The sequence below is a fragment of the Aquila chrysaetos genome, chromosome 2 (genome assembly GCF_900496995.4).
Source record: "Aquila chrysaetos chrysaetos chromosome 2, bAquChr1.4, whole genome shotgun sequence".
NCBI lineage: Eukaryota > Metazoa > Chordata > Aves > Accipitriformes > Accipitridae > Aquila > Aquila chrysaetos.
This window is the reverse complement of record NC_044005.1, coordinates 19300604-19324864: the sequence shown is the minus strand read 5'-3', so window position 1 is coordinate 19324864 and position 24261 is coordinate 19300604. Positions and strand designations below refer to the sequence as shown.

The 24261-nt window shown below is 44.7% G+C and overlaps 1 protein-coding gene across 10 annotated transcripts in view; it reads right to left on the bottom strand.

Moving 5' to 3' along the window:
• The window catches only part of CCDC88C (coiled-coil domain containing 88C), a 101759-nt gene extending 81976 nt beyond the window's left edge, over window positions 1-19783 (bottom strand). For all 10 annotated transcript variants that reach the window (XR_005933674.1, XM_030041252.2, XM_030041261.2 and 7 more), the window contains exons 1-3: window positions 19317-19783; window positions 19089-19189; window positions 10535-10643 (exon numbers count right to left, since the gene is read on the bottom strand). Coding sequence is in view for 9 of the 10 variants with exons in the window: in XM_030041252.2 (XP_029897112.1) it covers window positions 10535-10643; window positions 19089-19189; window positions 19317-19376 (270 nt within the window). In the remaining variant the exon portion in view is untranslated. The remainder of the gene's footprint in view (window positions 1-10534; window positions 10644-19088; window positions 19190-19316) is intronic.
• Window positions 19784-24261: the final 4478 nt, after the last annotated feature.

Below are 24261 nucleotides of genomic sequence, written 5' to 3'. Positions count from 1 at the left end.
CCTTTCCAGTGGATATATTACAGATGGGATCACCATCTTAAAAAAAAAAACCCAAAAACAAAACACCACCAAAAAAACAACTCTCTGAAGTGCCACAGGGAATTTATCTTTCTTCTTTTGCTTCTCAACCTTACAGCAAACAAGTTAGATGTTTTTGAAATCAGTTCTTTAACGTCAGGTAAATGAAGGTGACTTTTTCTAGAGGAAAACCACTACTATTGTAGTTTAAAAATATTAATAACCCACTATATAATCATTTTCACAGGACAAGAATATATTTAAATGGAATTCATACAATACTTTTCCTTTGTGCAAAAGACCACAAGTCTCTCTTCCACCTCCCAAAGGAGCAGATGTCTATCACTTATCTTGATCACCTAACGGGCACTAACAATGTCATTCTTAGTCTAAAAAACAAATTAAATAAACATCTAGAGACTTTTAATAATGTTAATTATGAAAGAGAACAGACAGTGACAGCTCCACTGGGGCCATTTCAGTCTGCTGAGCAGATTTTTATTTAGGCACTTTTACTGGCCATATGAGAACCCAGCAGAATTTAAACACTTAACTCCCCTTTAGCTCCATCTCTTAATCATAATGGGAAACAGAAGAGGCACCAGCTTACACACAGCTTACATTCAAACAGCCCATCTAAACAGCTATAAAAAAAAAAATCATTCTGCTTAAAGTACAGTGTACACACACATTAATTTGCTGCTTTATTTGCTCTTTAGAGTTTGGGTTTTTTTAAAATCCTTCCTTTTAAAAACCAACATATTTGCAAATGGGAGATGTATGCATGCATCAGCGAGTAACAGCTTTTCAATTTCTGTGCGTTCATGAGCACGTGCCTTCCCTCATTTGTGCTGGTGTAAGGTCCGTACACCATGTAAAGTAAGAAATACACCCCTTTCCTATGGTTTGTCTTCAGCAAAGAAACTAGCACACTAAAACTTCCTCCTGGCCCCAGGTCAGTTGCTTCCTCAGGTCCAGAGACATGCTCAGAAGGGTAAATCCCATAATTCTTAGCCAAGGTAGGTGACTCCACAACCTCCACGCCCGTTTCTTGGCCCAAGAGCATTCACATTTGCCAAAAGTACTGGAGGTCAACATAAGCTCGAGCAGACCTTTACAATGCAAACCGCATTTTGTTTTCAGAAGTAAATACAGCTCTGCATTTGGATAAGATGCTCTGTCCAAGATCTCCCACACATTTCTGAAACTCCTAATCACTCCTTCAAAGTGACAGAGAAGCACCACTTTAAAAGACAACTCAAATATCCGTCTCAGATGGAAACACACTGTGGAAGAATTGCTTAGAGGTCTAATGAGTCATTAAAAAAAGCAGTGTACAAAAAGGTGAGAGCTCATTGCAGACCTTTATAACAAAAGCTAATTACGATGCTGTTGGAGCAGAAAGCCTAGGCCAGCTGAGTTAGAGGCACAGAGACACCTTTGCTCACTCTGCACCACAGGGTCACAGATGTCACTGGAACTGACAGGAACAAGCCTTGACACCAAACCCTAATTCAGAGTCAGAGTTGTGTAAGAGCAAGACTGTGGGCTGAATCCAGTGTGCCACAATATAGCATGTGACAATATCCTCAGTAAAAGCCACACTGGATTAAACAACACTTTCACAGACAGAACACACAAATAAAATTAGAACATATATCACTTTCATTTGCTACCTGCCATTAAAAACCAGAAGTTATTTGCTTTGGGAACTAGTACACAGTTAGGGGGTTTGTTTTGCAATCATACTTTATACATTTATGGAATTCATCTTCTTTCTCTTTGAAGACTTTTTAATGAAAAGGACTAAATGACATGGAATTCATTACAGAAACACAAGCAATAAAGCAATCTTTAACTTTCGTTTATTATTATCTTTCAGCAAAAATAAATCTCAAAGCTATTTTCAGCTACAAGTGGCATGCAGGCTATTTTCTAACTTACCCAAAATTGGTAGGCTCTATAAAATATAGTTCTTTCCTTCGCAAAATTTCAGCTGACAAAAATGGGACATTTGCCTGAAATCTAGGCAGCAGGACTGAACACGGCTGTCGGGTGAGACTGTCTGAACAGTGACTTACATCTTAAATGTAACATCCAAAAATATATATGTAGTAGAGAACTGAAATACCCTGCGGCTTTAGCATTGGTAATCACAGCAATAGTCTAGGAGATTAACATTAGGCCTTGGCTTTCATTAAGAAAAGCCACGCATGCTCTCACATTACCCTTTTTTAAGCCATAGAAAGGACACAGTGGATGCGTTCTGTAATTCAGACATCCCAAGAATTGTTTTCAGCTAACATGTCAGAGGTTAAGTAAATACTGCTGCATGGGAACCAAACAGCTATTCCATACTGTAAAATTTTTACAGATCACCTCTGTTTGCCTCCATATTTTAGGACACTGTTCCTCTCTTTTCTTGGCTAAGTTTCTTCATTTGTCTGCACAATGAATTCACACCCCTCTAGCTTATTAAGCAAAACAAAGACACGACTACACAGACACATGCCAGCCTATTCTGCCCTTTCCCGTATTCTAGCTCCAGGAAATTACAGGCAATAAAGTAGTTTAAAAGCTAACCTATTCTCTTCCATCTGTTTCAGGTCACTATTTCATTCTGTATTAAAATGCATGTGGAGCCTCAGGGGAAAAAAATATGTCTCTTTAAGCTCAGTCCTCCATTAAACTTCCAGACATAATTCAATATATCAGCTGAAATGCATCCTAGAATCACAGCCAGTAATCTCAATCAGGAGGCCGACAGCATGCTACTAGCCACCTGAAACAGTAGCTCTTACCAACCTGGGAACACTTTTCAAACTGACCTCTGCAGAAACTTATATCAACTCTGGGGCAGAAATGTTTGTTTTGCCTAGTTCTTCTGGAAATGAGTAAGACAATTCTCACTAAAAAAGCATCAGTCAGTCTGGCTTGTAGTGGTGAGTCACCTGCCTCTTTCTCACTGAAATCCTTGATAACAGGACCGGTAAAAAAAAGACCATGATCTTTGTGGTCGTTCTTATGTTCATTCCACTTGCAGCAGTGGTACCACTATTTTCAAGTGAAGGACTAAATCAGGGACTAACATCACCAGTTCAGCATTTCCCAGAACGTCTGTGCCAAGGTCAGTCATTCCCTTGCCCTGTAGCCACCACTGCAATAACTGAACATCTTCACAATACCAGTCTTAGATGCAACCTTCATGTCTTATGATCATACTACTGCAGGACAGAAAAATCTAATTCAAAACATTTTTGTCACTGCAGAACCAAGAAGGCCTCATGTGCTGGTTTTGGCTGGGGTAGAGTTAAGTTAATTTTCTTCATAGTAGCTAGTATGGGGCTATATTTTGGATTTGTGCTAGAAATCATGTTGATAATACAGGGATGGTTTTTGTTATTGCTGAGCAGTGCTTGTAGAGAGTCAAGGCATTTTCTGCTCCTCACCCCACCTCACCAGCAAGGAGGCTGGGGGTGCACAAGAAGTTGGGAGGGGACACAGCTGGGACAGCTGACCCCAGCTGACCACAGGGGTATTCCAGACCATAGGACGTCATGCTCAGCATATAAACCTGGGGGAAGGAGGAGGAAGGGGGGGGATGTTCAGAGTGATGGCATTTGTCTTCCCAAGCAACCATTACGCATGATGGAGCCATGCTTTCCTGGAGATGGCTGTAGTGAATGAATTCCTTGTTTTGCTTTGCTTGCCTGCATGGCTTTTGCTTTACTTAAACTGTCTTTATCTCAACCCATGAGTTTTCTCACTTTTACTCTTCCAATTCTCTCCCCCATCCCACTAGGGGAGGAGTGAGTGAGCAGCTGTCTGGTGCTTAGTTGCCAGCTGAGGTTAAACCACCACACCTCATTAAGCTAAGTATCACATAAATACATATAGGCAGTCTGTGCCTGTAGCAAGTTTAAACTAAAGAAGTCAAAAGAAGAATAGGAATGGAAACAAATACAGAGCTAATAACATCCTACTCTAGGTCGTGCCTGTGGCAGAGTGGCTGTATCTCCTGAGTCCTAGCTCACTGCCTTACTGAAACACAGAGCATCTCTGCAATAGTACCTTAGTACTAACTTACTTGTCATATTAACGTACTTATTGTACACTTTTGAAAAAAAAAAAACCCTAAGATACAGAGAGCTTCAGCTGCTGGTCACCGTTGTTTCTCCATGCAGCTGCAACATAAGGCCACAGGAACCTGTAAACTACCTTTGATAAGTACAACAACAAAATTCCCAACGCAGAAACAATTCAGGAGACTATACATATAGCCTGCTCAACTGTACAGAAAAGGGAGAGAACATACTCTTTAAGAGTGCATGAGATCAGCAAAGTATTTGAATTAGAAAGAGCTTATCTGTTGAAGCTTCTGGTATCCTCCTCAAGAAAGCTGACATTCTCAAGTTAATAATCTTGGAATTTAAAGCTCAAGATGAAGAAAGGTTCCCCTTAAGCCAAGCTGCTAAATTAAGATTTCTAGGGAACAGGAATCAAAGGACAGCAGTCACCCAGGTGTATTGTAGTTTAACACACCAAATGGACAAGGCTAGCAAAAAGCAGTTTATCACCTAACTCAGTAGGTCATTGTGGGTATAAACTCTCTCCCTCAGAACAGAGGAATGCTTTTTGACTTCAGGGTGTGCACATTTATGTGCATTTCTAGCATTTTGGTGTTTACTTTGCTAAGGACTGGATTACTAGCCCACTAGAATTAGCCTGCCTAGTAGGGAAAGATTTCAACTCACAGAAGAGGACATTGCTACTTCCAGAACTTTATTTATAGCTTGAGTACAGTTGCCAGTTAGTAACTCGTGCCCAAATCTGAAGCTCCAAGTTTTAATTCCTTTTTGCAGTCCAGTGAAGAGCTCTACACCTGACTCAATGCTTCAACTACAGAAGCAGTTCTTTATTTATCTGGAAGCTATTGGTATTGCAAGACCTTCACTGCCCCACCAGGAGAACCAGCTTTTGCCCCAGCTTGAAGACAAAAATGTCTCTCTTTTCCAGAGGTTAGAAACACAGCACTACTACAGCCCCAGCATCAAACCGCTCACAGCAACAGCCGAACTCACAGGCAGCTAACTCCCTTTAACATGCCTGGTAAAAACCCTGCTGCTTGTACTTGTTTTACACAAATATAGAGCAGCCAAGTAAAAGGAGAAGGACACAGGTCTAAAGAAACATGCCTTAAAAGTAAGACATTCTTGCTCACCGTTATCTCTGAGCCCAGCTAAGTAAGTTTAGGTGGGGAGGGTAGGATTTGTGGTGCTATAAAGTCTCTAAAAATTCAGTGAATGGTTTCATCTTTACTCCCCACACCTCCACTTTAATGTAAATGCTAAGAGTTAGGAGTTTCTTACTGAAGCTGCACAAGCCACACAGTCGCAACTGGATTCAGAACTGTCTCTCAGTACAAATTTTTTTTTTTTTTCAAATTAAGAAGTCCAATCTATTTAGAAACATGAAGCAATCTGCTAGGTATTTAGTGGCCACAACTGCAGGCAATACAGGCAACAAAAATACAACCATGACCACATTGCAGCATTTCTTCCAACAGCATTTCTCATGCACATACTCCAGATGTGGCCATAATAACCACACAGGGACTAGCCAAGGGATGATCACAATCTTTTTTTCTTCTTCTCTCTATCAACCTCAAGTTTTTCATGTAAGTGGTAGGAATTTTTGCTTGAGAGTGCAGTATATACTGTTGGGAGTGATTACTGGCATTTTTGAAGGTTAGAAAAATAGCTGACATAAAAACACATTGTTTCATAAATTTAGGTTTTTTTAATAAACTGGTATCAAAGTGATTTTTTAGTTCCTTAGAAAAACACTAAACCCAAGGGTTAACACATGAGCAGAGAATGACAGCAAAGCCACTTCAGCTTCCCCTGCCAGCCTGCCTTAGGCCTCTTCCAAAACTCTATAGGTCTGAGCATGTTCTCCAAGTGTTGCGGACATCAGGGCAGCTGCTCTTACATGGACACTTCAAGTATCAGCACCTACAGGATTTAAATATTCCCTACAGCACAGCAAAGGGATAGGCCAACACCCCTCAGATATTCTAGCCGCCTTCTTCCATCCTCAGAAGTGACAGAACCAGCAACAATGCTAGCTCTTGCACAGGTGGTTGCAGCTTAAGGGGTTTTTTTGTTCCTTGATTTTTATTTTTATTTTTTTTAAACTTTGCCAACGAACTCTGCCAGAAACAGGGACACTGCCACACCACTATGAAGACAGTTGCCACAGCTGGGATTAATCACCATTTGGAAAAGAAGCACAGGGTCCCAGGGAATTAAGGCCATACCAACTCACTGTCAACAAGGGTCGAGAGCACTTATTTCGGTGAAGCCAAACATCATTCAGTCTTGCAGTACTCACACCCTGAACTATATTCAAGACAACGTAACTGGACCAGTAGATAAGCCTTAGTGGAGCTCACAACAGAAGCATTTTAAAGTGAAGGCAATGCTCAGGAATAGCAAAATAATTTCATCTGTGTTGCACTGGGCTAGCCAATGTCAGCCTAAGGACCAACATTCCCAACTACGTTATCAACACAAGGCAGCAGACAACAGCTGGAGGTCAATCTGTCCCATATACACTGGTTAGCTGTAGTATGGGGTAAAGACTTCACCCTTTGACCAGGATGCACAACACCTGCACCAGCAAGAAGTGGATGAGTATCTCTTCTCCAATACACTCAGTTCTATATTGACCCCTTTAATCAACATCCTCACTGCAGTTACAGACAGTAACCTGCAATTCTCTGTACTAAACTACTCCCTACAAAACCATTTTGAATTCCAGTTTAAAGACAGCCAAGTGTCTGAATTCAGTCAGAGCAAGAAGAGACACATAAAACTCACACTTAGAGCAATGAACGCATTCTGCTGTGCTCAGCCCTTTTCCAAGATATCACACCAATTCCAGAAGTTTTATGACCAGCCGTTTCTCCAGTGAGCCAATGCTGTTAACAGTTATTAAATGCAACTAATGACAGATTCTCTTGAATGCTCATGAAATCCCACAGCAAAGTGAGTCATTTGCCTGGTTTCAAAACAGGGGCCTCTCAAGCCAATAACAGACCTGCAAAGGTGCAACGGCTCAAGTGGGAAATGCAGAAATGTTGCCTGCTACCACCAGTAACAAATATTACATACCCAATTAAAAAAACCCACCAAACCCTCCATTTTAAGAGTCTTGACACAATGTTTTTTCCTAGTAGCCATCAGCAATCCAGTTTTACGCAGCTGAAAGCTGTGAGAAGGCAACTCTCCAGAAAGTTGTTAATGAACAAATTCAGTTATCAAACTTCTAAAAATGAAGGCTTCTCTACTGCATTTACCCCTCCCAAGTTATGCCTGCTGAAGCACAGCTAGGAACTGATCTTTATGGCTCAAATCAAAGCCAAATTCCACCAACAGCCTTGTTTGTCCATAGCCATTCCCAGCACAGACACTAAGCCTAAGAGATCAGGAAAGCCCCAACACTGTGGAGAAGACCTGGATTCACACTTATAGACTAGACCTGTCCTTGTTTTCTGAGGTAATATTATCTGTATTAATGAGAATTTTGCTTTAACAAAGAGATTAGCTATACAAATGTAAGTGAAATCTGATATTAGATATAGATATACTAGACAATTACATGATCCAAAATGTCAACTACCTTCTGAATATCAGAGTTAATTTTAGTAGCCACTTATGTCACCTTCCTCAGATACAGTTTACAGTACCATGAATTCACATGATACTCTTGATCACTTCCTGCCCAGTGCAGAGAGGAGCAAGTATTCTTTCACACCTACCAATGTCCTTCAATAAAGCATGAGGTGGCATTTTCCTCATTCTAGGAGACCTGGTCTACCAAATTGCATAACTAAGCCATAAACTTGACTTGGGTCCATTAAGTGAAAGGCAATGTAAAATATCAAGGCCAGCACTGTATTTTCAGAGCTTTTGTTTCTCTTGAGGAAGCAGCAAATTTGTGTTCCTATTGTTTGTCAGGAACTTCCTGCCCGCCCCCCTTCCAGTCTGCAACCAAATTTGATTGCATGTTTTCAGTCAGTAAGATACTACCCTCATTTTAACTTAAGCTAATGTATTAATACTACTGCATCAAACAATGCCCACAACTTCAACATATTTTCAAAAAATCTCTAATATTCAGGAGAGAAGAGGCCTAACAGTATTTAATATATTCCAAAGCATCCATTTGGTTGGATGTTGAAAAAACTAGTAAAAACTACTTAGATCATAAAACACAAGAAACCCTCCAAATAGCTAACATAGACATTACTACAGATGTGACGTTATACTCAGCATCAATCACACAGAGTTCAGTTACAGCATAGATGGCCTTAAGTCCTCCCAGACTATGAGGAGTTGAAGGCTACACACCACCACATGTAAAGAAATCTCAGATTAGTGTTGAGACCTTGGATTTGCCCTGAAGATGTGATTATGACAAGGACAAATAAGTTTCTTATATGTTATCATCACAAAAAAATGTGATTTTATTTTAAGCTTTGTTGTAATTACACATTGTCAGGACCAAATGCAAAGAATGATAAGCTGTCATGACTGCTTTGTTTATATACAGTATTTATAAGTCTTCAGGCAGCAAGATTTATAGTACTTAATTTCTACACTACAACAGCAACATCACTGTTACTCCTGCTACTGCAAGCCTCAACTACTGTTTCCCATTGAAAACTCTGTGTCTTAACCTATTTTAGTTGTTGCTAGCTTTATTGGATTATGATTACACAGCTCAACAGCTAGGTCAACAAGACACCAAGCAATGTATCACATGATTCTGAATCACTTTTCTTTTTTCCTGACTGTGATCTCTCTTCAGGTACTCTTTTAAGAGGTCAGATTATCAGCTCCAAGACAAAGAACTCACATAAATAAAAAGCTTTAGAGTTTCAACACCTGAAGGACCAGACTCTGACTGTAAATCTTGTGGGGGTGAGAAGAGAGGGAGAAAGACTAGTCATGTCCCTGTCCTTAAAACATAGTCCTTTTTGCTTGTAGACTCCATATACATTTACACTGTTCAGTGGGTAACAGAGAAACCAAGAAAACCTTCAGCCTCTAGTTATGACCAAATGGAATTTCCCCTTAAAAATCACAAGTCTCAGGAATGACATTACACTGCATCAGCATCTCCAGTTCTCAACAATCAAGACACAGGTCAGCTGTCTTCAGAAATGCATGATACTCTCCTACATCATCTCAAACCTGAGTTACACACTTCATTTTCCTAGCAGGCCACTGGAACTTGCACACAAGTCATCCACCTCATCTGACTTTTTCACAAGTCATTCTCTCTTTTAGGCTTCCCTAAGCAAGTCCAGAAGCAAAGTAGTGGCAATAACATGGAATAGCAGTAGGCAAGCTCTGGAAAAGAACAGCATCAAAAGGCACTACTGTAGTTAAGCATTACATCTCTTCTGTATTTTGAAGACAAAGCCAATACACAGTCTATTCTATATGTACAGAAAAGATGAAGCGTCCAGGATGAGCACACTGACATCAACTCCAACAGTTTAGTTGTTTTGTCCATTATTATCGAGACACATATACACAGGAGCACTTTAACAGTCCTCAATGGTTTCAGCCTGGTTTATACTGCACAGCTTTCAAATCTGGCAAAAGATGTGTAAAAGGAAACAGCAGAACACTCCTTCTCACTAAGGAATCTAAATATACACAATAGTGTGTACACAGAAATTCTATTTAGAGTAACTCAATTCACTCCTGTGGCTTTCCAGCAGCATCCAACATGTACCTAAGTCTGCAAAAGTGCTCATCTGTCACCACCCTGGTTTTAGGGGAGCACTATTAGAGCAGAGGAACACTGACGGTCAGTTCAAGGATGTCGCTTAAGAATTGCACTATTTGTGAGAATTTGCTGTCATTCCTGCACTTAAGCGTCTTAGAGAAGATCAGAACAAACAACTCCTTTAACACCTAAGAACAAGTACACAGCACGAGAAGTCTACCTGCAAGATAAGCACAAATTCATCTTTTCTAATTAACAGTATCTCAATTTGAGGCTTACATTCTAGCATTAAAGATATTTCTTCATAACGATTTATGTGCTGGCAGCCCCTGTAAGACGTTACTTGCTTTAAACAGGTTTTATACCCTAAAACATTATTCTAGTTTCAACAAACCCCTTCACATGCACACCCCACAACCCCACCACAAAAGAACCTTTTTACTACATGTATCTCCAAGTGCTATCACAGCCTTCAAGCACAATTTTTCTTTAAAAAAAGAGGGTGGCAGGGAAGCAGCCTCTGGCCAGGAGGGATAGAGAAGGTAGCTGTATTGTCATCTCATAAGGAAAGCATGACTGAAAGTACCTTTACACAAACACAATTTCCCCTCCATTTCCTTTAGCAAGCTTCTTTTTGAACCACCAGCCCCTGCACTAGCTGAAATGTTATAGCAATCACCACAGATCAATAAGCAGAGAATGGAAATCTCACCTGATAGTAAGTCTTAATGTTTCTGACTAAGATGGTCAGGTTTTGAACCCGAAGATACGTGTCATTATTTACGTGCTTGTTGACACGTTGGTTGGTTGGTCGAGGATCTCTATTAAAAGAAGAAAAAGAAAATAAAGTATTACTGGTTTACTCAGTGCTAAGACTTAGCATCTCCATAATGCACCATTAGGAAAACCCTTAAAAATTTACCCATTAATGAACTGACATAATTATACAGTATACATATACGTTAATTCATGATAGAATAAGCTCATTACCTTTGCACCTATGTATAAGTTGGAAATCTTCCTGTGTGCCACAAAGTATCCTACTTCAGCTTAAGCCACACAGCAGTTCAGGGCAGCTTCCCTCCTTACTTTTATTTCCCCGAAGAAAAGAGCATATTTAGTTTGTGCACACTAGATCAAAGCAGTCTCTGATAATAATGGATTTATCTTCTTCAAATAAAGGGAAGCCTAGGAAAAACTACCATGCCTTCCTTGGCTTTCGAGTCTTATGACAAGAGGAGGGTGTTAACACTTGATCAATGGCCACTGTGCAAACTGCAAAACCCAGATGCATTATACACTATAGTGAAGGGAAAAAGGAGCACTGCACTTTTAATATACCCATTTCATCTAACTAGACCTCTCATATACCCACCATGTCACAGAAGACAGCTCTACTGGGCTCTCATTCTACTGCGCTTCAAGATATGAACAAAATATAAACATAGGCAGAGATGTAAGCAAGACAGGAAAAAAGTTGGTGGAAAGATTTTAAGGAAAGAAGCCTAAAGTTTTTGTTTGATTTTAAAGGAAGCAAATAAAAATTGTACCTGAAGCAATTTTATTTCTAAAATAAAAAATAAAACACAGGAAAAGAGCTGCAAATAATTTAATTAGAACATGCACCTTCAGATTTTCTGTGTACACCCTAACATGTTGCAAAAAAAGGAACCTGAAAACCTTTATCTGTCAATAGCATTGATCAAAGCTCTGCGTTTCCCCTCTAATAAAGACTCTTACCAGCAAACTCCTACACAATCCAAACACCTGCCTCGCAGAGCTCTGCTTTGGTTGTTAATTAAGCCATTCACAGCTCTTCCAGGGCCAAATATTGAACTCGGGCACTGACAAGGAAATAAAAGAGGAACTGATCCAATATTTATTTTTAAAATATATCTGCCAATGCACAACCATCCCTCTAGTGAAAGCAGTGCTATGTGTATAAGTATGACAGAATACACACATATTCCACAGATGATACAAAACTGCCTTGGCAGCAGATAATGAGAGACGCAGTATTTATGTACCTGGGTTCAAGCAAACTGAAGTACACATGACCAAAACTGCCACTAGCATAAACTAGCAAGACCCTACACAACCTTTACAGCAGCAAAGGATTTTGTATACCGATTGGCACTGTAATAAATTATGAAAAAAAGCAAACAAAGAGAGGCAACTCTAACAAGCTTTTAAAGTAAAATCTGTACTAAGTATTCCATTTTACTGATGCTCAGACACAGGAGCACAGAAGCCATACCCATACGCAGCTTGACAGTACAGGTCTTCAGCACCACAGCAAGTTGGAGAAGCATAAATGTCACCTGGGCTTGAACTTGGAGAGTACCTTGCCTTCAGTACTCTCTGAGCAGATGTTGGGTCCTGAAGGAAGCTGGATGCTTAGCCTTTTTAGGCAAGGTCACAACAACAAACCAGGAAGCTAAAAGGGAAGACACGTACAGTAAAGGGAAGACACATACAGTAAAGGGAAGCTAGCCAAACAGAAGGGTCAACCTACAGTTCTTGTTTCCATGTGAAAGCTCATGTAGGCAGCACCACTGCCATGCCACTGTCTGGCAGTGACCCAGGTCTACTGCCAGGAAGAGAAAGCTTTGACTCTACAGGAGAGCAATACTCCACGACCCTTCCCAAAACTGCACAAAATGGGGCAAAAATCCACAAAACACACCCACCAGCCACAGCAAAGGAAAAGCGATTTCTTCAACAGCTGTAGGCAGCATAACTGCAGGGCTTGGATGATGTTTTCAGAAGCACTTAAGACACAGAGCAACTCCTCCTTCCAAGACAAGACCTGCTCATCTTTTGGCACAGCAGAGCTAGTCGTCCGTTACGAGAACATGAGCGTTGGCAGGACTGGGCCCTCAGAAGCAATTCTGGAGCTTTTATCCTATCATCTTCATTAAGGGTAATCGGTTGCCCCAAGAGCCCTTAACGCCACTGACCTCAGGGTCCTCTTAACCTGGAGCCAAGCCCCAGCACACAGTGTCGCTCTGGCAGTCCAGCCTCCTCCTCCTCACAGACAAGCAAGTTAAAAGCTTTCCTGAAAACAGTATGTCACTCAAAAATATGATGGTTTGGATTTCCAAGTATGTTGTGTAACCAACTTCGTCCAGCACGTCAGCTCACTTGAGAGGACCGTTTGCACAAGATGTGAAAGGCCAGCACAGCTGACACTTCAAACTACCACAGGGCTTATTGTCTCCACATGGAAAACTAAACAATTCCTTCTCAACAAGCAATATCCCATTTCTTCTTCATTTGTTACCATATCTTTTCTTAATCCTGGATCAGATAAGCTCGACTACTGACTACAGCTGTCCTAGCTCCACAGCCAAGAACTTGGAGGAGCCACAGAAGGTTGCTCTCAGAGGCGCTGGGAGGTTCCCAAAAAAGAAAGATTTATTCTTTTCCATTTACCAGGTAAGTTCAGTTTTATCCAGTTGAACTGGCAAAACACCTTCTGACCTAATAAGCACGGAGATGAACACTTGTAAGAATCAAGGGTTCAAGGCATGTATTTATTCAGAAAGAATATATTTCTCGCATTTTTCAAACGTCTTCTGCGTCAGACCTCCTGCCTAGAACAACCGTGTCACATTACGCAAGGTCAGCTGGATCCCTCCGGCTGCTGCTGCCTCCTCCACGTCACTCACCCAGCTCCTGAGACATCTCGGGGGGACGTGGCAGGGGTGACACCGAGGAGCCAGGAGAGGCAGCGAACGGCCCTCCTGCTGCGGGAGCTGACCCAGACCCAACGGGGAGCAGAGAGCAGCCCAGAGCCGGGCAGGCCTTGCCGCAGGGGGAACGGAGCAACACCCCAAGGCTGAGCAGGCCCAAGGTCACCTGCACTCAGGGAAGGAGGGAGCTGCCATTCCCGAAGCCACAGATGCTCTCCGATCTCAAGAGAAGTGAAAGAAAAAGGCTAAAAACCTAGAGAGACCGAGGTACTCAAAACACTACAACCTGAACAGCCTGATCTACGGCAGGGAAAAGCAGGAAGGGGAAGCAGAGACCTGAAGGAAAAAAAGCACCTGAGTAAAATTACACCGTAAGAGGCAAATTCTGTCTTTAAAAAATGTTTCTACCCTGAAGAAAAAAGAGCTGTAGGTACCACACTCCACACATAATAGCACCTGTTTGGTTGGTGAAACTTGGTTTTGAAGAATTTTACAGAAAGAAACTCTTTCCAAGGTTCATATTGAAAATTGAATAGATTTTTTGCAACACTAAACAGTTAACCCAAACAAATTCCTGTTTTGAATGTATCTGAAAAATCCCTGAACACAACCTCAATGAGATGCTTTTTCAGTCTTTTGCTGTTTGGTCTTTCCCTTATACACAAATACAACAAAAACTACAATTCTCTTTTTTTAAAAACCACCTGCTCCTCAAGATCAGAAATGTTACCTGAATAAGACTGAGGCAGCACGACTGAGGTGTGACTAAGGGAGGTACTTCACAAACCAGTAAAAAACACCTAAGCCAAATAAACAAAAGGAAAGTCTCAAACCTCACTATATACCCAAACATTTTAAAGAAGTCCTCTGGTTTGTACTCCTTCATGGCTTTTACAGGAGCAGAGAGGAAAGGAAGGGCCAGGAGACAGAGGCCAAGTTACGAGTTCTTCAGATGTGGGACCAGCAGCACAAGGGCTTGAAGATGCAAACCCTTAAGCGACCAATTAATAAAAGTAACAAAAAAAAAATTTCATTTTTAAAATTCAAAGTGACAATCCCATTTGAGCAATTTCTGACAAGTAACTTTGATGAGTAATGGTGAAGCCCACAAGCTGGGCCCAAGGGTTATGAGATGCCAGAAGGAACCAGCTGTGCCTGGTGTGTCCAGCACATCACGGCACTTCACTCTGCAGGTAACTCACTAACTGGACATATACCACTCTTCAACCAGTCTAAATCTCCTATCATCCAACTTCTTCCTCTAGCATCAAGTGGGGTGACACCACTAAGGCTGGCAGGGTTTCTAAATTGCCTGGAAATGGTAGAAAAATGCACCTCTAAAGGAGATTTTAAATTAAACGGATGCTTATCTTTAACCTTCCGGTATTCATGCCATTTGCTACAAACCACAAGAAGCGGGCACTCACAACATGGCTGTTCCTGTCACATGGTCTAAATCAAAGAAGACAGACTGACAGTACCACAAACAATGACAGCTGCAATTGAAATGGAAAAAACTATTATCGTGCAGTTTTATTATGTGGTTTTAATACAAGTAGTTTTATCAGCTGTATTGCTAATACACATTCCTGTTTGCTAAGTGTTTTAACAGAAAAGCAGAGCCTACTATCAATTAGAAGAATTAGAACAAGTCAACATGAAAACACTTATGTGCCTGCATTATGTAAAACCCCCCACCATTTCCCAAATAAAACTTTGTATAAGTTAAACAGGGCAAATATTTGCTTATGCTTGTAGGTATTATGCCACAGCTGCAACTGTAACACTGAAGGCAGTCTATGCAGTGTCACCATGTGCTAGTTTCATACCAGGAAGTGACACACAATCATCTGAAAAAAGTTCTTTAAAATTTGTCCACAGAGAAGGTCATTAACTCGATACACATAAACCCACCAGAAACACAGAAGCTCAGGACACGGCAGTTCCACTTTGAAGATTAACAAACATTTTTGTATGCAGAGTATTCAGCCAGTACTGCAAGTCTGCAAAATTCAACGTGTCCTTCATGCATGATCAGGTTGGGGTATACACTTGGACAGAACACAGGAAAAGAAAACCATTCATTTACAGCAAAATGACTTGAAAATACATTTGCCTTGGTTTAAAATATAAGTGGCGAAACCAAACGCTGCTCTCTGTCTCTTCCTATTAGATTTAACTTGTTAAGCAGCTAGGCACCACTACTGAGAACTAAGCAATCCCCAACTCTTTTAAAAAAGCATCTTGCTTTGTTAGGGATCACCAGTAAGCAAAGGGATCACCAGCAAAGCCCAACGACTGGTTACCTACCGACCACGTTGTGGCCAGAATCTGCCTAAGCCCAAGCCGGGTTCCCTGCCTCAGCCCTTGCACAGCTACATTTGGTGCGCCTGAGCAAACTACAATTTATTCAGCACTAGCATTCCTGGGGGCAGTTCATTTCTGAAGAGGATGGAGCGAAGGCACAGCCCTATTTTCACCTCCTGTCACACAGCCAGCAGGGAGCTGGCAGGCAGGCAAAGCGATAGATGTCGCCTACCTCTCTGGCGACACAGCTGCCTTGCTGATATGAACCCACCACCTAAAAAACATTGACACCACAACATCAAGCAGTTGGGATCTTCTCCACCCACTCCAAGCTGCCAGACAGCATTTGGGCAAAATCCAACCCATCACAACAGAAACTAGAGGCTGAGTGAACTCATACAGCCCACTCACACCTCAAACAGCTAAAGCCTTACTTTCATTCAGCAATCTCCACTGAACAGGTATATCTGGATTTCTTCACAGATCCACCTGTCTTTTTGGCCATGGATTAAACTTAAATTCTGCTTCGCTGCAGGACAAAAATGTTTCATTTTTAATAATGAAATTCAAGAAATTAGCTTTTGAAATCTTCACTGAAAGAAACCTGTTGATCTGCAGCAAAGTACTGCATCACACCTGGTGTTTAGATGCAAGCTCATGCGCCTGTGCTATTTGTGTTCCAGTAAGCAGGCAAGCAGGATATTTAACCTAAAAAACTACAAGTGTAGTAACACACGAGTGAGGAGACAGCCATACACATCAAGAGCCCAGTTCTTTCACCCTTCTATTCCCTGCTCTCTGCATATGTGTGCATGCATGCATCTGTGCTTTTAGGCAATCAACACTATCGCAGCATGGTGTATCAAATTCTAGCCTATTTATCAACGGCCCTCATTAATACAATTTGAGCAGGGAAAAAAAAAAGGTCTCAAGCCAAGCACTGAAAGTCATCTTCAGTGATGAGGACTTGAAAAGCTGATGAGCAAGCATTTCAAAAGACATTTATTTTTCTATTCTGAAAGCTTTGTGGGGCAGAAACACGCCTTGCAAGGCTTTCCTGATTTACAGGCAAGCAGTAATTGCATTGCAATTTCTAAAGGTTAAGCCAGGAAAAAGTGAAGGTCATAGTCAGCACCTCTCCTGAGCGCCTTGCTGGGTTGGGATACATAAATACAACCGCAATCCTTCCTAAATTAAACAGCCTTGGGCTCTTGGTTTCAAGCTCCTTAGACAACATTGGAAGCACTGCCAAAGCTGCCTAAAAAAGGGTAAAAAAAGCCCTGATGGCATGTAATGGGACAGTTTCCTACTCCACACTGCTTGTGCTTCCTCCGCTTACACCTTCTGCGACACCGCTAGCAGAGATGTTTTTTGGAAAAAACAAACTTATTTTCCTGACTGCTTAAGGCAAGTAAACATGCCAGGGCATTTCTCACAAACACAGGACATCCTATGAAATGCCAACTAGTGTCATTGCACTCAGTCAGCCTATATCCTTATCTTTGTTATTTCAATGAGATCTTATCATTCACTCCTTGTCCCCAGAGCATTGTTAAGTTGCTCCATAGACTTTAACAATTTTATGTCTCCCTAGACATACTTCCACGATCAACTACAAAATACTTAAGCTTACATACACCACCTGATCAAGCACTTCTAAAATATATCACTCATAAGAATGCCACAGCCATTCAAAAGCCACATAACTTCAACCTATTTAATAACAAAATTCAAGAGCAACCAAGTATTACTTTTTCTTGTTTTGAACTAATAAGATTCTTTCACATATTAGACAACAGAGATAGTTCAGTTGGTTAAACCTGCAGCAGACTCAACTGCTGCTGTTCCTTGATAGTTTGGTTGGTCATCTCCACGCCAAACACAATGGTCATAAATTAAAATCCAATTTCCCACATCTTGGAAAACTACAAGTCTGGATCTGAATGCTCATACTCAAGGCTCTAATTTGCAGAAAGTTCTCTTTTAAAGTGTAATTACTCCCTGAGAAATGCTGGAAATTATGTCTTCTCTTTACATCCGGTTTCCATCCCAGCTAACATTTTACACCACTAGTTTGTTATCCCCAAGTGGGCTGATTGATCTGGATTCTGATCCAGATCATGAATCTTCACTATCTAAGTTCCAGTTCACAATTTCCACTGTTAGTAACACCAAAACAGAAGAAAATTTGATACCTTCTGAGATGGAGCAGCCAGGTACCATAAGATATCAAAACTTGCCAACTTGAGTGGGTGGGGCATGGGTTGTCAGACTTCTTTTTTTTTAAGTTACTTTTCAAGAATTTCAATTAAAGATTCTAATATGAATTCTTCATTTAAGTTCTTCAACTTGGCCTAACATTGCAAATCACTGGTCAACCTTCAACTGATTTCATTCACTTAAGAATGCAGTGCCAAAATCGAGTGATTTCCAAAGTCTCCTCTCCTGAAAGTCAAATACTTCTCCCTACAAACTCCTTATCAGACACATTTCAGAATATTTAAAAGCAAAGACAGAGATGATGGAAAACAATCAGGACCTGCATGCAGCAGACCAGCAACAGGAAAGGATGTGGTTAAAAAATATACAAGTTCTACCAACAATTCGCTTTGGTATTTTCAGGGCTTGCTCTTTTAACCCATTTATATGTTTCCTCAGGACATATCCTTACAGTACTGCCCGAAAGAGATATCACTGAAGCTGGGTTGTGTTTTTTTTCTAAACTATGTATTTAATATCGAAGTTTACACAAGAGTAGACACACTTCAGATGAAATCCTCCCAGTAAAGCTTCACATGATAAAGTACTTTCATTTCCTTATTTGTACCACCACATACCTTCCCCTAAAGCATATGTGAACAACTAAGAAAAAGTAACTGTTTGGAACAAAACAAAAAAAGCAAAAAACACGTGCCACCAAAAAAACCCCAGAAAAGCGTTGAATCAGATTTTATGGAACCGGATTAGTTTGGGGTTTTGGCTTCTTCCCCTCCTTTGTTTTTGCCGATTTCAAAGAGCAACCCAAAGGAGAAAAACGCAAAACCGGTGCTTTCGCCCAATACCCTGTCCTTCCAGCCTGTCCGCTGCGAAAGCTTCCCGATCACAGAGGGACGCACCGCACGGGGAGCAGCGGCCTCTCCCTCCGCAGCCCCGATCCCACCGGCCGCCGAGGAGCCGAGGGCCGCTCGGCGCTGCCGCCCCCCCGGGCGGGCCCGGCCCCGCGCAGCACGGGGCTACCACCCCCTCCCTCGGGAGCCCACTCACATTTGCAGCATGATTTTGTTCAGGACGACGCCATCCACCAGGTCCATGTAGACGCCGAGGTTGTCCCCGTCCCCGCTCCCCAGCGCCCCGAAGGTTTTCACCTGCCGGGAGGAAGGACAGCGGGGTTGGGGGGGTGGCGGCAGGGCCCGGCCGCCCCCCCCCATCCCGCGCCGGGCCGGGGCCGCCCCGCCGGCAGCCTCCCCGCTTCCCCCCCCCCGCTCTGCTCACCCAGGTCACCAAGGGGCTCTGCAGGAAGAGCTCCAGGAGCTCGGAGACGGTCACGTCCATGTCGCCGGGGCCCGGCTGGCGGCGGCGGGAGGCTGCGGGAGCGGGGCCGGCTCACTCGGGAGACAAAGGCGCGGAGCCCATGGCCGGCCGCCCCGCTGCCCGCCGGGCGCTGCCTACAGGGGAAACAATGCGCGGCTCATCGCTCCCCCGCCCCCGCGCCGGGGGGAGACGCGGGGCCGCTCGCCGCCGCCGCTGCGGTCGCTCCTCCCGGCAGCAACAGGCCGGTCTTCCCCGGCCGAGCTCGCCCCGCAGCCGCAGGAGGGGCAGGCGCGAGCCGCGCCGGGAGAGGGGGGCGAAGGGAGACAGCCGCCCGCGGCGAGCTCCCCCGAGGCCGGGAGCAGAGGCGCGAAGCTCCCGCGGGGCGGCTCCGGGCAGCAGCGCAGCGCGGCGCAGCCCGCCAGCCCCGCTCCGGCCGCCGCCGCCCTACCTGTGGCGCGGCGCGCCCTTGCCCTGGCAATTAGACCCGGGCCGCGGCAGTGCCGTGACGGGCACGGCCCGCCGCGAATGAGAGGCGCGGAGACGGTCGGCGCAGGCCAATGGGCGGCACCCCTGGGTGGCCGCGGGGGCGGGACGCGGTGTGAAGCCGGGGCGAGCTGCCGGCCCTTTCCCTGGCGCGCGCTGCCGGTCCCAGCTTCGCCCGCCCGTTGCGCCCCCCTCCCCGTCCCCGTCCCCGCCCGCCGCCGTCCCGCGGCCGAAAGTTTGCGGGGGGGGGGGGAGCCGGCGGCGTCTGTTGGCCCCTCTGCGGCCGGCCCCGGCGGGGCGCGGCGCTGCGGAGGCGGGAGGCAGGAGGCAGGCAGGAGGTAGGGGCGGCCCCCCCCGCGGCCGCGCCTCGCTCCCCCCTTTGAACCGAGGTGATGCGGAGCCCCGCGGCGAGGTTACCCCGCGACTTGGGCGGCTTAGGGACGGCGCCGTGGGCGGTCCTCCCCGCGCACCCGCCTGCGCCCGCTGCCCGGAGCCGCGAGGCGCTGCGCCCTCCGCTGCTGGGGAGCCAGGCGAGCGCAGAACGCCGGCGCGCAGCGCTGAAGTTTCTGCTCTAAAAAGCGTGAAACTACCCATAACGTGCTTCGGCAGGCGAGAGCGGCTTTCTTAGGGAAGCTTCGGAACGTGCAGCGTAAGCCCCTTACTCCTGGAGAGGAAAACTTTGAGAAAAACGAGAGGCACAACCTGTTGCGTGCACGTTTGGAATGAAATGCGGCGAGGTGCCAGCCGCGCTCCTCAGCGCCGCTTTCCAAATGCGCAACAGCGTTGCAGATTTTGTCGTGGGCTAATGGTGCCGAGATTTACGGCGTAAGCTCTTTGCAGAGGGACGCCGTCTGTTCCGGGCTGGTGCGGCTCTAAGGACGACGGATGCGCGGTGAGGGACCCGAGCGCAGCCAGCTACGACTGAACAGCTTTGCCACCAAGGATGTGAATTATTTTCCTGCGGGGGCAGAATTTATCCTGTCTTTGGGGGGGGGGGGGGGGGGAGAATCCCAGGTGATCTGGATGATTACTGCTTTATTTATCCCAATCTCGGGATTTTGAGGAAATATAATTTTGTCATAAAGTTGAACCATTACATGCACGGCATTATGTAGTGAGGTTTGGGTTTTGCTAGGATTCACGCTTGAGAGTTTGCTCTATTTTTCCCAGATGTAATCTTTTGTCTCTGGTATTGATCATTCTTTGCACCAGCCACTTCTTAATGCATTTTGCCTATTTCTTGTTTGATCATACTGAACTCGCAAAATGCAAGTTCACAGTCAGGCAGACCGTATCTGAAATTCTGCTTATTATTAACCACTTAATTTTCCATACATATTTTTGGAAGGGGAGGTGGGGATGTGTGTGTTTGTGTATCGGCTGAGGAAGGGACATCTGTTGTTTTCCCCGAGGGACCTGCGCAGTTTGCAAGCGACCTATTGCTAAACGATAGACATCGCTCTTCATTGGGGTGGCCTGTTTGCCCCACCAAAGATCGGGTTTAATTACATGCTTCATGAGGATCTTTGTTTTAGGCAGCCCTGCACGTATGGAGGGCCCTGCACGCTTTGGTAGCACCAGTCACCGATACGTCAGTGAGGTCAGACTCTGTGTTTGCTTCTGACGGACTCGAACAGAGCAGAAGCGGAAACGTGCCACCACGCGAGGGAACGCTGCCCTGACCCGGGCTTCATCGCCCTCCATCACCCGTCACTGACAGGCTGGGCCGGACCCGGCTGCATTGGGGGGGTGGACCCGGCTGCGGGGGGGATACGCGGCTGCGGGGAGGGGGTACCCTCCTGCGGGGAGGGCGGCGGGCACTGCCGGCGCTCACTGTGCGCTCCTTCGTTAGGTCACCCTGGCAGGGGTGGCATCTGACTTCTCATTAGAGAAAGTGAGAGTAGCCCAAGCCTCAGGCTTTGGGTCTGCATTTGGATGGATCCCATTACTACATGGGAATGGCCCTAACTTAGCTGGTGAGCTGGTATTTAAGGCATGCAATTTATTTTTGATCCTCAGACCTGTAGACCGAGGAGGGGTAACTCCTGGTTGTGAGCCGGACCTGGTCCATGTGAACTGCCACTTGTTTACAAGTCAGTACAGCTGTTTCGCTCCAAGTGACTTGAGAGGATGTGCCAGGAGGGTACAAATAGTTAAATTAACCCTTTGTTGTGCGAGTCACGTAGGCCAAGCGTTTCTGAACCTGGAATGAAGGAAGGTTTGCAAGGAAACCATCTGTTGTAGTTGGAAGGAGAAATAGGTATGCTTTTGGGTGTAACAGCTCCTGCTCTGGTGTGGAGAGGAAAAGAAGAGTGGTTAATAATTTCTCAGCACTTCAGAGAGATGGACTGCTATACTTTAACTTCTTGAAGCCTTATGATCTCCTGTTTTGTGAACAGATTTCATTAAATAAAATTTTAATATTTGAAAAATATATAGTCCCCTTCAGAGAAGACAAAATACAAATGCAAGAATGCTTTCCCACTCTTCACAACTTGGATGCAACTCGTTTGCGGGAGTACGCCTCTACAAACTCCTGAAATGAAGCAACAGTTGCATGGTCCGATCTAGGTGTTGCCAGCAGTGAGATAATTGAAATGCATCATGGAGCACAATTACAAACCCCAAACTTCTTACCCAGGAAATCTTCCTGGGGATGCTGTTAGGTGCCAAGTGCTCACACGTTATTCAAGGGTACAGCGTGCGTTACAGAAAACGCTTGGCCTCTAGCAGCAGCATAGGGGGTGCTGCAGATGCAGCCGCAGTAGCGGGGCGGGGGCCGGGGCCGCGGCCGCCTTGGCCTCGTCGGGCGGGGGCCGGGCGCCCTCTGCCGGTCGCGGCCGGCGGCGCAGGCGGCGCGTTCCCGCCCGGGCCGGGGCGCCGGAGCGGAGGCCGAGGGCGGGAGCGGGGTGCTGCGGCTCCGGAGGGGCGGCTGCGTTCTCACCTCTGGTGCTGAGAGCAAAGCAACAGCAGGAAGTAACATTTTTCCTGTTTTGAAAAGCGGTACCGCTGATGTAGGTCGTAAGACGCTGTGAAACTCCTCGAACACGTATGGCAAGGGGAGATCGAAGCGCCGCGGGGGTCTACAGCCCTCAGCTGAAGCGGGAAGAGCTGAAGGACTGAGGGAGGCAGGCTGAGAAATGCCGCACAGCGAGTCTTCTGAAGGCCCCGAGTCTAACTGCTCTCCTCTCTTCAGCCACAAACTTGAAGCTGGCCACACCGCTGCGCGTCGGTAAAACCCTGCTGAGCTGAAGAGGAACAAGACCGGGCTGGCCTTGCCCTCGAGTCCTGCAAAGTTGAGGCCGGGGTACACAGCACAGCACAGCACTTGGGGAGGTCGGGCCGCCTGCCTTGGGCAAAAACCATACCCTGGCTCTTAGACCCCCAAACCGTGTACGTTGGGTTTTTTGCCTCAGTAATTCTATGACATACCGGTCAGCCCCAGCTAGGTGTGTACTGCTTCCTCTACGGTCTCTCCAAACTGTTACTTAGCGTTTATAGTGTGAGCGCTTTTATTTAGCCACCTTGTGTCTCACCAAAGACGTAGCTTGTAAAAACCTCACCTACCTACTACAGGTCAAGTTCTCACTTCTGGTGTTGCCTGAAGCTGCTGCCTTTCTGCAGCAGACAAAATAAAATAAATGCCTGTGAATATGTCCAAGAAAATAAAATAATGCCCATGAATCGTGAATATATCCAAGAAAGTTCAGATTCAGACACGTACATGAAATTGCATTTGGAAATCATGCTTCTTACAGTAAAGAAATGATGAAAAAATGTAGTATTTAATTTTAATGTAATTTGCACCAGCTTTCTTTTCATACCATTTGCACATGGTCAGCTTTTAACTAAAAACATAGTTATCAAAGTAAGAAGCGCCAGAACAACAATTTAAAACACATGCAAAGGTACAAGCAACTAAAGACACCAGGATGTTTAATGCCTCTGTTATCATCATGTGTATTTCCAAAGCTCTCTTCACAGCCACAAAGCACTCGACTCTCAGCAACACAGACCACAGAAGGAAATTTCTAAGCTCAAGCATTTCCAAGTGTTCCTTTAGGCTGACTGTAAATGGCATGATTCACCTCCCTCAGACTGTCCCCTAGCAACGATTACAACCATCAACAAAGCTCCACCATTCATCTGCTGTCTGAAGTGTAAATTGCTGAGGGATGGGAATAACAGAATTCACCAGGTTACAATGCAAGAGTTAAACTCATGGTAATCAGGAAAGGGCTTTTTCTCCTCCTTTGCTTGGGACTGTCATTAAGCAGCTTTCTTGTAAATATGACTCTACTGTTCATCAACCAACTTCTCAGCTATGAAGCAAGTTTACTTTAAATAGACTCCGGAGCTGTAAACAATGGGTGCCAGGAAAAAAAGGAGGTGGCCAGAAGATAGCTTTTCTCCTTGCAATTTC